The following is a 17,451-nucleotide window of genomic DNA, read 5'->3' as shown; positions in this document are numbered from 1 at the left end:
TACTGGATTAAAGACTCTGTTTTCGCCAAGTCGCTTTTGGGTCCTCATTCACCTGCATAACACCATCATCTCCCTCCTCTCCTCTCCTCTCCTCTCCTCTCCTCTCCTCTCCTCTCCTCTCCTCTCCTCTCCTCTCCTCTCCTCTCCTCTCCTCTCCTCTCCTCTCCTCTCCTCTCCTCTCCTCTCCTCTCCTCTCCTCTCCTCTTCTCTCCTCTATCATCTCCCCTTCCTTTCCTCTCCACCATCATCTCCCTCTCCTCTCCTCTCCACCATCATCTCCCCTTCCTTTCTTCTCCACCATCTGCCCTCTCCCATCCCTCACCTCTCCACCATCATCTCCCCTCCCATCTCCTCCACACAATATTCTCCCCTACCTCTCCTCTTCAACATTCTCTCCCTCTCCACCACCCTCTCCCCTCTCTCAAATCCATTCCCCTCTCCATCCTCTCTAAGAACTTTCAGGTCAGAGGTCAGGTGGAGGAGTATGTCAACTGCTCTATTGTACACTCACAGTCACACACACACACGCACACACACACGCACACACGCACGCACGCACACACATACTCAAAAGGGGGCAAGTTGAATGTTCTTAGCCATGGATTAGAGACGCCCACCCAGACCAAGCCGGATTGAAACGGACAGTGGTATATCACATTGTACTGCTACAGCACAAACAAAGTACAACCAGTAGAGACACATATTCATCTCATTGGTGTCAGTGGTGCCAAAGCCCAGTAAATGGTGGATGGCATCAGAGGATCTCTGCTAAGGAGTCAGCTATTACAAGGAGACAAAACACAAAGATACTGTAATTCCTTCCCAGAGAGATTGTATTGGAGTAGGCTGTGAAACACAGACACAAGCTTCGTCCCAGGTCTAACACACACACACTTAAACAGTGCAGTCTTCGTTAGTGACGCACAAAAACAACAGAGTGATCCACTAATAGCTGACCCATTAAGGCCTGCTGGAATCCCAACTGGGAGTATGTGTGTTAGTGTACATCCTGTAACACATACACCCTGTAACACACACACCCTGTAACACACACACCCTGTAACACATACACCCTGTAACACACACACCCTGTAACACATACACCCTGTAACACACACAGCCTGTAACACATACACCCTGTAACACACACACCCTGTAACACACACACCCTGTAACACATACACCCTGTAACACACACACCCTGTAACACGCACATCCTGTAGCATGCACACCCTGTAACATACACACCCTGTAACACACCCACCCTGTAACACACACACCCTGTAACACACACACCCTGTAACACATACACCCTGTAACACACACAGCCTGTAACACATACACCCTGTAACACACACACCCTGTAACACACACACCCTGTAACACACACACCCTGTAACACATACACCCTGTAACACACACACCCTGTAACACACACACCCTGTAACACATACACCCTGTAACACACACACCCTGTAACACGCACATCCTGTAGCATGCACACCCTGTAACATACACACCCTGTAACACACCCACCCTGTAACACATACACCCTGTAACACACACACCCTGTAACACGCACATCCTGTAGCACATACACCCTGTAACACATACACCCTGTAACACACACCCTGTAACACACCCACCCTGTAACACATACACCCTGTAACACACACACCCTGTAACACGCACATCCTGTAGCATGCACACCCTGTAACATACACACCCTGTAACACACCCACCCTGTAACACACACACCCTGTAACACACACACCCTGTAACACATACACCCTGTAACACACACAGCCTGTAACACATACACCCTGTAACACACACACCCTGTAACACACACACCCTGTAACACACACACCCTGTAACACATACACCCTGTAACACACACACCCTGTAACACACACACCCTGTAACACATACACCCTGTAACACACACACCCTGTAACACGCACATCCTGTAGCATGCACACCCTGTAACATACACACCCTGTAACACACCCACCCTGTAACACATACACCCTGTAACACACACACCCTGTAACACGCACATCCTGTAGCACATACACCCTGTAACACATACACCCTGTAACACACACCCTGTAACACACCCACCCTGGAACACATATACCCTGTAACACACACACCCTGTAACACGCACATCCTGTAGCACACACACCCTGTAACACGCACACCCTCTAACAGTCCAAAAGTCTATGCTTGATGGACCCTGTGCTCCGACACAATCGTGTCACGTCAGCAAGAAAAATAATTGTTTCCCAAAATAACTCTCTCAGCTTCTCTCCCCCTGTCCCTCCCTCACAGCCTCTCCCTTCCCTTCCCAGCCTCTCTTTTCCCCTCCCCACACAGCCTCTCTCCACCCCTCCCCACACAGCCTCTCTCCCCCTCCCATCTCCCTCCCTTCATAGCCTTTCCTCCCCTCCCCTCCCCTCACAGCCCCTCTCCCTCCCCTCCCAGCCTCTCCCCCCACACAGCATCTCTCCTCCCCTCCCCTCGCAGCCTCGCTCCCTCCCTTCCCCTCCCCTCACAACCTCTCCTCGCCTCCCCTCCCAGCCTCTCTCCCCCCACACAGCATCTCTCCTCCCCTCGCAGCCTCGCTCCCTCCCCTCACAATCTCTCCTCCCCTCCCAGCCCCCCCCCCCCCCCACACACACACAGCATCTCTCCTCCCCTCCCCTCGCAGCCTCGCTCCCTCCCCTACCCTCACAATCTCTCCTCCCCTCCCCTCCCAGCCTCTCTCCCTTCCCTCCCCTCCCAGTTGCACTCCTTCTCTCCCCTCCCCTCCCAGCCTCTCCACCCCCCTCCCACTCTCTCTCCTCCCCTCCCAGCCTCTCCCCTCCCCTCCCCTCCCAGCCTCTCCTGTAAATAAAGTATGAAACGGTGTTGTAACAAGACAATGGGAGGGTGGGAAGTGAAGGGGAAGAAAATTATGTAAAGAATGTCACAATACAACCCAACACCCCCATATTCACTCACACACACTTGCACACACAACATGCACACAAGGCATCTCAGTACAGCAAACACAGACACATTAACACACACACACACACACACACACACAGGGTCTGTGGGTGGAGGCTAACACTGCAACTCTTAATTAAACCAGGTCAACAGAATCTAGTCCCAGAATGTGTTCAGAACATCAACATACTGTAACATCCTTCAGCTAAGTACCAGTCCAACTCCACTCACAATACACCAGTCTATCAGTCCAACACAACTCACAATACACCAGTCTACCAGTCTACCAGTCCAACTCCACTCACAATTAGAGGTCAACCGATTATGACTTTTCAATGCCGATACCGATACCGATTATTGGAGGGCCAAAAAAGCAGATGCCGATTAATCAGCAGATTAAAAAACAATTGTATTTGTAGTAATGACAATTACAACAATACTGAATTAACACTTACTTTAACTTAACATAATACATCAATAAAATCAATTCAGCCTCAAGTAAATAATGAAACATGTTCAATTTGGTTTAAATAATGCAGAAACACAGTGTTGGAGAAGAAAGTAAAAGTGCAATATGCACCATGTAAGAAAGCTAAAGTTTCAGTTCCTTGCCCAGAACATGAGAACATATGAAAGCTGGTGGTTCCTTTCAACATGAGTCTTCAATATTCCCAGGTAAGAAGTTTTAGGTTGTAGTTATTATAGGACTATTTCCCTCTATTTATATTTCATTAACTTTTGACTATTGGATGTTCTTATAGGCATTTTAGTATTGCCTGTGTAACAGTATAGCCTCCGTGTCACGTTTTATCAAGGTGGGTGGAATCAGGCGTAGAGAGCAGGTTTCAGATATTTGACAGTTTATTCTCTGGCGCACAAAAAACACGGTCAACCCAACACACAGGGTGAATAATCCAACACAGGATCAAAAATAGACCGGAGAATAAAACACAAGCACTACACCAAATGACATGAATACAAAAACAATCACGCACACAACAAGGGCGGGACAACCTACTACATATAAGGACGTTAATTAAACTAAAATACACACAGGTGAAACTAATAAGACAAAACTAATAAGACAAAACCAATAGACAAACGAAAAAGGGATCGGTAGTGGCTAGTAGGACGGTGACGACGACCGCCGAGCACCGCCCGAACAGGCAGGAGAGCCAACTTCGGCGGAAGTCGTGACAGTACCCCCCCCTCTGGCGCGCGGCCCCCGCAACACGCCGCCACCGTCCTCGAGGACGACCCGGAGGACGAGGTGCTGGGCGATCCGTGTGGAGGCGGTGGAAGTCTCTCAGGAGAGAAGGGTCCAAAATGTCCCCCACCGGAACCCAGCATCTCTCCTCCGGACTGTACCCCTCCCAGTCCACGAGGTACTGTAGGCCCCCCACCCGGCGTCTCGAATACAGAATGCCCCGAACTGTGTACGTCGGGGACCCCTTGATGTCCAGAGGGGGCGGAGGGACCTCAGGCACCACCGGCCTGAGGAGAGACACATGAAACGAGGGGTTAATACGGTAATACCTAGGAAGTTGTAACCTGTAACACACCTCGTTTATTCTCCTCAGGACTTTGAACGGCCCCACACACTGCAGCCCCAGCTTCCGACAGGGCAGGCGGAGGGGCAGGTTTCGGGTCGAGAGCCAGACCCTGTCCCCCGGTGCAAACACGGGGGCCTCACTGCGGTGCTGGTCAGCGCTCCTCTTCTGCCGTTCTCCCGCTAACCGTAGTGAGTCCTGAACGGCTTTCCAGGTGTCCTTGGAGCGCTGTACCCATTCCTCCACCGCAGGAGCCTCGGTCTGGCTCTGATGCCATGGGGCCAGGACCGGCTGATAACCTAACACACACTCAAAAGGGGACAAGTTAGTTGAGGAGAGGCGTAGGGAGTTCTGAGCTATTTCAGCCCAGGGAACATACCTTGCCCACTCACCAGGCCGGTCCCGGCAATAGGACCGCAGAAACCTGCCCACATCCTGGTTTACGCGCTCCACCTGCCCATTACTCTCGGGGTGAAGACCTGAGGTTAAGCTGACCGAGACCCCCAGTCTCTCCATAAACGCCCTCCACACTCTGGACGTGAATTGGGGACCCCGATCAGAAACAATGTCCTCAGGCACCCTCGTAGTGCCGGAAGACATGGGTAAACAAGACCTCCGCAGTCTGCAGGGCCGTAGGGAGACGGGATGAGACGACAGGACTTAGAAAACCGATCCACAACGACCAGGATCATAGTACTTCCCTGGGACGGGGGAAGGTCGGTAAGAAAGTCCACCGATAAGTGTGTCCATGGCCGTTGTGGAACGGGGAGGGGTTATAATTTCCCTATAGGCAGGTGCCGAGGAGCCTTGCTCTGAGTACACACTGAGCAGGAGGAGACATAACATCTCATGTCTTTAGCCAGCGTGGGCCACCAGTATCTCCCTCTCAGACTCCGCACTGTCCTCTCGATGCCAGGATGACCCGAGGAGGGGAGAGTATGAGCCCACCGGATCAGCTTGTCCCGAACCCCCCTCGGCACGTACTGAGTCCCCACTGGACAGTTAGGGGGGGCCGGCTCTGACCGTGAGGCCCTCTCTATCTCCGCGTCCACCTCCCATACCACCGGTGCCACGAGACATGACGGTGAAATGATGGGGGTTGGCTCAACGGACCGCTCCTCGGTATCATAGAGGCGGTGTTTTGGGAGCCTGGCCGGTATGAGAGGGTAAACCGGAACCTGGTAAAAAAAACATGGCCCATCTAGCCTGACGTGGATTCAGTCTCTTCGCTGCCCAGATATACTCGAGATTACAATGGTCAGTCCAGATGAGAAAAGAGTGTTTAGCCCCCTCAAGCCAATGTCTCCACACCTTCAGAGCCTTGACTACAGCTAACAACTCCCGGTCCCCCACATCATAGTTTCGCTCCGCTGGGCTGAGCTTGCTCGAAAAGAAAGCACAGGGGTGGAGCTTGGGTGGCACGCCCGAGCGTTGGGAAAGCACGGCTCCAACCCCAGCCTCGGACGCATCCACCTCCACTGTGAACGCTAAAGAGGGGTCCGGATGCGCCAACACGGGCGCATTGGTGAACAGCTCCTTCAAACGACTGAAGGCTCTGCCCGCCTCTGCTGACCAGCGCACCGGTCCTCCCTTCAGCAGTGAGGTGATGGGAGCAGCCACCTGACCAAAACCCCGGATAAACCTCCGGTAGTAATTGGCAAACCCTAAAAACCGCTGCACTTCTTTCACCGTGGTCGGAGTCGGCCAATTATGCACGGCTGTAACGTGGTCATCCTCCATCACCACCCCGGAGGTGGAAATACGATACCCCAGGAAGGAAACGGACTGTTTGAAAAACTCACATTTCTCCGCCTTGCAATACAGGTCATGCTCCAGCAGTCGCCCAAGTACCTTACGCACCAGAGACACATGCCCCGCGCTGCCCAAGCAGGTCTCGGAGAATTTCATCTACGAAGGATTGGAAGACGGCTGGAGCATTCTTCAACCCGTATGGCATGACGCGGTACTCATAATGACCAGATGTAGTACTAATTGCGGTTTTCCACTCATCTTCTCCCCGGATACGCACCAGATTATACGCGCTCCTCAGGTCCAGTTTTGTGAAGAAGCGCGCCCCGTGAAATGATTCCACCGCCGTAGCGATGAGAGGTAGTGGGTAACTAAACCCCACTGTGATGGAATTTAGACCTCTATAATCAATGCACGGACGCAGATCTCCATCCTTCTTCTTCACAAAAAAGAAGCTCAAGGAGACGGGTGATGCGGAGGGCTGAATGTACCCCTGTCCCAGCGATTCAGCAACATATGTCTCCATAGCTACTGTCTCCTCCTGGGACAATGGATACATGTGACTCCTAGGAAGTGCAGCGTTCTCCAGAAGGTTTATCGCGCAGTCCTCTCGACGATGAGGAGGTAAATGGGTTGCCTTCTTTTTACTGAAGGCGATAGCCAAATCGGCATATTCAGAGGGAATGCTGCGCACGGTGGAAACTTGGTCTGGACTCTCCACCGTAGTCGCACCAACGGCAAGTCCTATACACCTACCTGAACACTCCTCTGACCACCCCTTAAGAGCCCCCTGTCGCCAGGAAATCACCGGGTTGTGTTGAGCTAAGCAGGGAACCCCTAACACCACTGGAAACGCAGGTGAATCTATAAGGAACAGACTAATCTGCTCCTTATGATCCCCCTGCGTTACCATGTCCAGCGGCACCGTAGCCTCCCTAATTACTCCTGACCCTAATGGTTGGTTATCTAAGGAGTGCACAGGGAAAGGTAGGTCTAACGACACCAGGGGAATCCCTAGCCTTAACGCAAGCCCACGATCCATGAAATTCCCAGCTGCGCCTGAATCGACTAGCGGCTTATGCTGTAGAGAGGGAAAAAACCCAGGGAAAGAAGTCAACACATACACATGACCGACAGGAAGCTCTGGGTGAGTCTGGTGCTTACTCACCTGGGGTGATCGAGCAGTGCTCCGCCTGCCCTCCCGACTCCCAGACAAGTTCCACCAGCACCGATCGGACGTGTGCCCTCGTCGACCACAACTGGTGCAGGAGGACACTCCTCCTCCGGTCCCCTTCGAAGCCGCCCCTCCTAATTCCATAGGGATATGGGCAGGAGGGCTGGGAAGTGGAAACGACAGGGCCTGATCCGAACGCCCGTGGGCAGCCAGCAGGTTGTCGAGACGGATAGCCAAGTCAATAAAAAAATCCAGTGTGAATGTGGTGTCCCGACATGCCAGCTCCCTGCGGACGTCCTCCCTGAGACTGCATCTGAAATGATCGATCAAGGCCCTGTCGTTCCATCCTGCTCCTGCGGCCAAGGTCCTGAACTTCAGAGCAAATTCCTGTACGCTCCTCATCTCCTGACGCAGGTGGAACAGCCGTTCACCCACCGCCCGACCCTCTGGTGGATGGTCAAAAACAGCTCGTAATCGGCAAGTGAACTCTGGGTAATTATCCCTCTCCGAGTCCGGACCATTCCACACTGCGTTGGCCCACTCGAGGGCTCGCCCAGTCAAGCAGGAGACGAGGGCACTCACGCTCTCCTCTCCGGAGGGAGCAGGATGCACGGTAGCCAGGTTTAGTTCCAGTTGAAGGAGGAAACCCTGGCACCCAGCCGCCGTTCCGTCATACTCCCGTGGGAGTGTCAGCCGAAGAGCCCCGGAGCCAGATGTGGTCGCAGGAACAGGAGGTGCTGTAGAAGGGGGTGCTAGAGATGAGGTGGGGAGGCCACTCCTCTCCCATCGATCCATCCTCTCCATCATTTGGTCCATGGCAGAACCAATCCGGTGAAGCAAGCTGGTGTGATGGAGGACCCTCTCTTCCATCGATGGGAGAGGAGACGCGGCTGCTCCTGCTGATTCCATGGAGGTGCGGGATTCTGTCACGTTTTATCAAGGTGGGTGGAATCAGGCGCAGAGAGCAGGTTTCAGATATTTGACAGTTTATTCTCTGGCGCACAAAAAACACGGTCAACCCAACACACAGGGTGAATAATCCAACACAGGATCAAAAATAGACCGGAGAATAAAACACAAGCACTACACCAAATGACATGAATACAAAAAACAATCCCGCACACAACAAGGGCGGGACAACCTACTACATATAAGGACGTTAATTAAACTAAAATACACACAGGTGAAACTAATAAGACAAAACTAATAAGACAAAACCAATAGACAAACGAAAAAGGGATCGGTAGTGGCTAGTAGGACGGTGACGACGACCGCCGAGCACCGCCCGAACAGGCAGGAGAGCCAACTTCGGCGGAAGTCGTGACACTCCGTCCCTCTCCTCGCTCCTCCCTGGGCTCGAACCAGCAACACAACGACAACAGCCACCACATCGAAGCAGTGTTACCCATGCAGAGCAAGGGGAACAACCACTCCAAGGCTCAGAGCGAGTGAAGTTTGAAATGCTATTAGCGCGCGCTAACTAGCCAGCCATTTCACTTCATCTCATCTCGGGAGTCGATAGGTTTGAAGTCATAAACAGCGCAATGCTTGATGCACAATGAAGAGCTGCTGGCAAAATGCACGAAAGTGCTGTTTGAATGAATGTTTACGCGTCTGCTTCTGCCTACCACCGCTCAGTCAGATACTTAGATACTTGTATGCTCAGTCAGATTATATGCAACACGGGACACGCTAGGTAATATCTAGTAATATCATCAACCATGTGTAGTTAACTAGTGATTATGATTGATTGTTTTTTATGAGATAAGTTTAATGCTAGCTAGCAACTTACCTTGGCTTACTGCATTTGCGTAACAGGAAGTCTCCTTGTGGAGTGCAACGAGAGAGACGCAGGTCGTTATTGCGTTGGACTAGTTAACTGTAAGGTTGCAAGATTGGATCCCTCGAGCTGACAAGGTGAAAATCTGTCTTTCTGCCCCTGAACAAGGCAGTTAACCCACCGTTCCTAGGCTGTCATTGAAAATAAGAATTTGTTCTTAACTGACTTGCCTAGTTAAATAAAGATTAAATAAAGGCCCCAAAATACCGATTTCCGATTGTTATGAAAACTTGAAATCGTTCCTAATTAATCGGCCATTCCGATTAATCAGTCGACCTCTACTCACAATATACCAGTCTACCAGACTACCAGTCTAAAAGTCTACCAGTCCTACTCCACTCACAATATACCAGTCTACCAGACTACCAGTCTACCAGTCCTACTCCACTCACAATATACCAGTCAACCAGACTACCAGTCTACCAGTCTACCAGTCCTACTCTACTCACAATATACCAGTCTACCAGACTGCCAGTCTACCAGTCCTACTCCACACACAATATACCAGTCTACCAGACTACCAGTCCACCAGTCCAATTCCACTCACAATATACCAGACAACCAGACTACCAGTCTACCAGTCCTATTCCACTCACAATATAGTAGACTACCAGTCTACCAGTCCTATTCCACTCACAACATACCAGTCTACCAGACTACCAGTGTACCAGTCCAATTGCACTCACAATATACTAGACTACCAGTCTACCAGTCCACCAGTATGCCAGTCCTACACCACTCACAATATACCAGTCTACCAGTCCTACTCCACTCACAATATATCAGTCTACCAGACTACCAGTCTACCAGTCCTACTCCACTCACAATATATCAGTCTACCAGACTACCATTATACCAGTCATATACCACTCAAAATATACCAGACTACCAGTCCTACTCCACTCACAATATACCAGACTACCAGTCCTACTCCGCTCACAATATACCAGTCTACCAATCTACCAGTCCTACTCCACTCACAATATACCAGACTACCAGACTACCAGTCTACCAGTCCTATTCCACTCACAATATAGCAGACTACCAGTGTACCAGTCCTATTCCACTCACAATATACCAGTCTACCAGACTACCAGTCTTACTCCTCTAACAATATACCAGTCTACCAGACTACCAGTCTACCAGTCTACCAGTCCTACTCCTCTCACAATATACCAGTCTACCAGACTACCAGTCTCACAGTTTAACAGTGTCACAGTCTACCAGTCTCACAGTTTAAGAGTCTCACAGTCTACCAGTCTCACAGTCTACCAGTCTACCAGTCTCACAGTCTACCAGTCTCACAGTCTACCAGTCTCACAGTCTACCAGTTTAAGAGTCTCACAGTCTCACAGTCTCACAGTTTAAGAGTCTCACAGTCTACCAGTCTCACAGTCTACCAGTCTCACAGTCTACCAGTCTACCAGTCTACCAGTCTCACAGTCTACCAGTCTCACAGTCTCACAGTCTACCAGTCTACCAGTCTACCAGTCTCACAGTCTACCAGTCTCACAGTCTCACAGTCTACCATTCTCACAGTCTACCAGTTTAAGAGTCTCACAGTCTCACAGTTACCAGTCTCACAGTCTACCAGTCTCACAGTCTACCAGTCTCACAGTCTACCAGTCTACAAGTTTAAGAGTTGCAGAGTCTCACAGTCTCACAGTCTACCAGTTTAAGAGTCTCACAGTCTACCAGTCTCACAGTCTACCAATCTCACAGTCTCACAGTCTACCAGTCTCACAGTCTCACAGTCTACCAGTCTCACAGTCTACCAGTTTAAGAGTCTCACAGTCTACCAGTCTCACAGTCTACCAGTCTCACAGTCTCACAGTCTACCCGTCTACCAGTCTACCAGTCTCACAGTCTACCAGTCTCAGTCTACCAGTCTCACAGTCTACCAGTCTCACAGTCTCACAGTCTCACAGTCTATCAGTCTCACAGTCTCACAGTTTAAGAGTCTCAAAGTCTACCAGTCTCACAGTTACCAGTCTCACAGTCTCACAGTCTACCAGTCTCACAGTCTACCAGTCTCATAGTCTCACAGTTTAAGAGACTCACAGTCTACCAGTCTCACAGTCTACCAGTCTCACAGTCTACCAGTCTCACAGTTTAAGAGTCTCACAGTCTACCAGTCTCACAGTCTACCAGTCTCACAGTTACCAGTCTCACAGTCTCACAGTCTACCAGTCTCACAGTCTACCAGTCTCACAGCTACCAGTCTCACAGTCTCACAGTCTACCAGTCTAACAGACTACCAGTCTAACACACCACCTATACTGGCTGGTTAACCGGTTAAGGTTTATTCAAGATATGCAAATCAATATTGTTAGTAGCCCTCATATTAAAACCGTGTGTGTGTGTGTGTGTGTGTGTGTGTGTGTGTGTGTGTGTGTGTGTGTGTGTGTGTGTGTGTGTGTGTGTGTGTGTGTGTGTGTGTGTGTGTGTGTGTGTGTGTGTGTGTGTGTGTGTGTGTGTGTGTGTGTATGCATAAGAGGGGATATTCCACAGAAATATGCTTACTAACGAGTATGAACTTGTTCAATAGAAAAAAGTCTGACATGACAATAAACAGTACAGATGTAATTCATATTAACACCGCCCTCTTCTGGTAGAAGGTGGGAAAGCATGCTTCGTATTCCAATCACACATTCAATCATATAAAGCCTCACAGTTTATTCAAATGATCTGATTAAAGTACATTCAACACTAAATACCAGGTCATAGATGCCATGTCCTGTTAATTTGCCAGACAACATGCCAAATCAGCTGACTTTCAGTGTTGTCTTGTCTGAGTGGAAAGGACCACACCACCTGACTAGAGGAGACAAGTTTACACAACAGCAAAGTACAGAAAACTCTAGCATACACTCTCATGGTAGACTGGTTACTAAACCACTCTCATGGTAGACTGGGTACTAAACTACTCTCATGGTAGACTGGGTACTAAACAACTCTCATGGTAGACTGGGTACTAAACTACTCTCATGATAGACTGGGTACTAAACAACTCTCATGGTAGACTGGGTACTAAACAACTCTCATGGTAGACTGGGTACTAAACTACTCTCATGATAGACTGGGTACTAAACTACTCTCATGGTAGACTGGGTACTAAACTACTCTCATGGTAGACTGGGTACTAAACAACTCTCATGGTAGACTGGGTACTAAACTACTCTCATGGTAGACTGGCTTCTAAACAACTCTCATGGTAGACTGGGTACTAAACTACTCTCTGGGTAGACTGGGTACTAAACTACTCTCATGATAGACTGGGTACTAAACAACTCTCATGGTAGACTGGGTACTAAACAACTCTCATGGTAGACTGGGTACTAAACTACTCTCATGGTAGACTGGGTACTAAACAACTCTCATGATAGACTGGGTACTAAACTACTCTCTGGGTAGACTGGGTACTAAACTGTTCCTGAAATTGAGTGTGCTCTTTAGGAAACTCCTGTCTCAGTGTTCCAGCAGTAACCGCTGTACCATGGAAACTTACCAAATAACACTGGGCAAACTGATGTAGAGGAAGTTCAGTCTAACTCTGAGTTCATTGTTAGATCTAGACAACAGTAGACCCCACACCCGCTCCAGGGAAAGACTCAAGCAGAGTGCGCATCCACACACACCCTGCTTGCCTGGGTTTGCAGGGATGCACGTGCACGTGCACAGACACACACACACACATGACACAGGCCACACATCCACGCACACACACAATGAACCAGAGCCTGCTGTCCAGGAGTGTCAAATCCAGATAAGAATTCGGTTAACGAGCTAATCAAAGCAAATTAAGTCAGCTGTGTGTGTGTGTACATGTGTCCCTGTGATTGTGCTTGTGTATGTACGCGTTTGTGTGCATGTGTGTGTATCACTCTCAACTGCCAAGCACTTTCACTAACCTTTCTCTAACCCTTTGTAAGGGTGATCATTGAGGTCTCTCTCTCTCTCTCTCTCTCTTCTCTGGTGTTTGTTCTTCACTGGTTGCTCTTTTCTTGTGGCAACAGGTCACAAATCTTGCTGTTGTAATGGCACACTGGGATTTCACCCAATACATATGGGAGTTTATCAAAATCTGGTTTGTTTTCAAATTCTTTGTGGGTCTGTGTAATCTGAGGGAAATATGTCTCTCTAATATGGTCATACATTGGGCAGGAGGTTAGGAAGTGCAGCTTAGTTTAAACATCATTTTGAGGGCAGTGTGCACATAGCCTGTCTTCTCTTGGGAGCCATGTCTGCCTACGGCGGCCTTTCTCAATAGCAGGGCTACGCTCACTGAGTCTGTACATAGTCAAAGATGTCCTTCATTTTGGGTCAGTCACAGTGGTCAGTTATTCTGCCAAAGTATACTCTCTGTTCAGGGCCAAATAGCATTCTAGTTTGCTCTGTTTAAAAAATATATATTTCCAATGTGTCAAGTAATTATCTTTTTGTTTTCTTATGATTTGATTGTGTTGCTGTCCTCTCTCTCTTTCTCTCTCAGACTCTCTCTGCCAGCCTCTCTCTCTCAGCCTCTCTCTTAGCAATGTTCCCTCTGCAGATTATTCCTCAGATACTGAACCACCAGCTCCCACTGATTAATATAGTGTATAACTATCAACATCAGGATATTCACTCCAATCAGGCCTTATTGGCGATGATAGGGCTATGATATGATTTTAAGAAGAAAAAACACCTGGTCTTGCTGAGGCGTAACTCTGAATCTGCGTACACAGATACAGTCTCTGATGCAAGTCCATGGAGAACAAGAGCACCTCCTTCCAGCTGCCCACTGCACTGAGGCTAGGGAACACGGTCACCACCGACAAATCCATGATTATCGAAAACTTCAACAAGCATTTCTCAACGGCTGGCCATGCCTTCCGCCTGGCCACTCCTACCTCGGCCAACAGCCCCCCCCCCCGCAGCTCCTCACCCAAGCCTCTCCAGGTTCTCCTTTACCCAAATCCAGATAACAGATATTCTGAAACAGCTGCAAAACCTGGACCCGTATAAATCAGCTGGGCTTGACAATCTGGACCCTCTATTTCTGAAACTATCCGCCGCCATTGTCGCAACCCCTATTACCAGCCTGTTCAACCTCTCTTTCATATCGTCTGAGATCCCCAAGGATTGGAAAGCTGCTGCAGTCATCCCCCTCTTCAAAGGGGGAGACACCCTGGACCCAAACTGTTACAGACCTATATCCATTCTGCCCTGCCTATCTAAGGTCTTCGAAAGCCAAGTCAACAAACAGGTCACTGACCATCTCGAATCCCACCGTATCTTCTCCGCTATGCAATCTGGTTTCGAGCCGGTCACGGTTGCACCTCAGCCACACTCAAGGTACTAAACGACATCATAACCGCCATCGATAAAAGACAGTACTGTGCAGCCGTCTTCATCGACCTTGCCAAGGCTTTCGACTCTGTCAATCACCAGATTCTTATCGGCAGACTCAGTAGCCTCGGTTTTTCGGATGACTGCCTTGCCTGGTTCAACAATTACTTTGCAGACAGAGTTCAGTGTGTCAAATCGGAGGGCATGCTGTCCGGTCCTCTGGCAGTCTCTATGGGGGTGCCACAGGGTTCAATTCTCGGGCCGACTCTTTTCTCTGTATATATCAATGATGTTGGTCTTGCTGCGGGCGATTCACTAATCCACCTCTACGCAGATGACACCATTCTATATACTTTCGGCCCGTCATTGGACACTGTGCTATCTAACCTCCAAACGAGCTTCAATGCCATAGAACACTCCTTCCGTGGCCTCCAACTGCTCTTAAACGCTAGTAAAACCAAATGCATGCTTTTCAACCGATCGCTGCCTGCACCCGCATGCCCGACTAGCATCACCACACTGGATGGTTCTGACCTTGAATATGTGGACACCTATAAGTACCTAGGTGTCTGACTAGACTGCAAACTCTCCTTCCAGACCCATATCAAACATCTCCAATCGAAAATCAAATCAAGAGTCGGCTTTCTATTCCGCAACAAAGCCTCCTTCACTCACGCTGCCAAGCTTACCCTAGTAAAACTGACTATCCTACCGATCCTCGACTTCGGTGACGTCATCTACAAAATTGCTTCCAACACTCTACTCAGCAAACTGGATGCAGTTTATCACAGTGCCATCCGTTTTGTCACTAAAGCACCTTATACTACCCACCACTGCGACTTGTATGCTCTAGTCGGCTGGCCCTCGCTACATATTCGTCGCCAGACCCACTGGTTCCAGGTCATCTACAAGTCCATGCTAGGTAAAGCTCCGCCTTATCTCAGTTCACTGGTCACGATGGCAACACCCATCCGTAGCACGCGCTCCAGCAGGTGTATCTCACTGATCATCCCTAAAGCCAACACCTCATTCGGCCGCCTTTCGTTCCAGTACTCTGCTGCCTGTGACTGGAACGAATTGCAAAAATCTCTGAAGTTGGAGACTTTAATCTCCCTCACCAACTTCAAACATCAGCTATCTGAGCAGCTAACCGATCGCTGCAGCTGTACATAATCTATTGGTAAATAGCCCACCCATTTTCACCTACCTCATCCCCACAGTTTTTATTTATTTACTTTTCTGCTCTTTTGCACACCAATATCTCTACCTGTACATGATCATCTGATCATTTATCACTCCAGTGTTAATCTGCAATATTGTAATTATTCCCCAACCTCCTCATGCCTTTTGCACACATTGTATATAGACTCCCCTTTTTTTCTACTGTGTTATTAACTTGTTAATTGTTTACTCCATGTGTAACTCTGTGTTGTCTGTTCACACTGCTATGCTTTATCTTGGCCAGGTCGCAGTTGCAAATGAGAACTTGTTCTCAACTAGCCTACCTGGTTAAATAAAGGTGAAATAAAATGAAATATTAAAAAAACAGTTCCTGCATCAATCCAGTACCACGCTCACTGGTGGGCCTGTGTTAATTTTTGACACACACACACACACACACACACACACACACACACACACACACACACACACACACACACACACACACACACACACACACACACACACACACACACACACACACACACACACACACACACACACACACACACACACACACACACACACACACACACACACACACACAGCATTCCCCAGCCAGGCAGTTATAGTGAAGAGATGGTGTTGACTGCCCTCCTACGCAGTAATAACTCTGTGACCATGATGACTCTCTACAGAAAGTGCCTGTTAGGTCAGTGTCCTTGGTTTGGTAAGAAAGGTGCTTTAAATCCCATGTCTTATTATTATTATTATTGAACACCCCCTTCAGTCTACTCACCAGTCAAACACACTGCCTATACAGACACAATGCAGAGGAACTCCACACAATAAAACACATTAATTGAACAAGTAGACTATTGAGTATTGACTTTTTTGCACGCACACCCGCAGACACACACACATACACACACCATATTCCATTAGCACAGGTTACGCAGCTATTTGACTTCCAAAGAGTATCTCCTAGAGACTACAATCTGAAGTCATCTCAGCAGGATCCAATAAAGAATAGACCAGCCTCCTCTACACGCTGAGAAAAAAAGGTTCTATCTAGAACCTAAAAGAGCTGTTCCCATACGAGAACCCTTTGAATAACTTTTTTTTGTTCCAGGTAGAACCTTTTCTACATGGGTCTCTCTGGGTTTTGAATGGATCTACATTATCACCATAGGAGTTCAGTTAGGAATATAATGGAGGAAAGTGGAGTGTGTGTGTGCACTCACCACTCGGGGTCGACAGGTGTGATGTCGATGCGGGGCGGGGAGCAGAAGGGGAGGAAGGTGGGTCGGACGACCCAGTCATTGTCAGGGGTCCGCGACCTCTCTGCCTGTCTCCACGACAATGGGGGCAGCTGCAGGTTGCCAGAGAAACGCCTGCGTCCCCTCCGTAGGTCGACACCAAGCGTACAGGAGTACTCACTAAGACCACAGTCTGAAGGCCCTTTACTGTCCTAGAGAGAGAAAAAAATACTTTTGATGAATACAAGATGAATATGAGATTATATGTTGATCGATATGTCCTGCACACTCACATCTTTCAGATGGACTACTTTGGCCACATCTTTCAGATTGACTACTTTGGCCACATCTTTCAGATGGACTACTTTGGCCACATCTTTCAGATTGACTACTTTG

The 17,451-nt window shown here is 49.0% G+C and overlaps 1 protein-coding gene across 2 annotated transcripts in view; it reads right to left on the bottom strand.

The window, feature by feature from the left end:
- pde4ba (phosphodiesterase 4B, cAMP-specific a) overlaps window positions 1–17,451 on the bottom strand; it is a 360,826-nt gene that overhangs the window by 216,615 nt on the left and 126,760 nt on the right. For both annotated transcript variants that reach the window (XM_046300226.1, XM_046300228.1), the window contains exon 3: window positions 17,041–17,267. In XM_046300226.1, the coding sequence (XP_046156182.1) occupies window positions 17,041–17,267 (227 nt within the window). The remainder of the gene's footprint in view (window positions 1–17,040; window positions 17,268–17,451) is intronic.

The sequence above is a fragment of the Oncorhynchus gorbuscha genome, linkage group LG15 (assembly GCF_021184085.1).
Source record: "Oncorhynchus gorbuscha isolate QuinsamMale2020 ecotype Even-year linkage group LG15, OgorEven_v1.0, whole genome shotgun sequence".
Lineage (NCBI taxonomy): Eukaryota > Metazoa > Chordata > Actinopteri > Salmoniformes > Salmonidae > Oncorhynchus > Oncorhynchus gorbuscha.
This window is presented reverse-complemented; position numbering and strand designations above follow the sequence as displayed.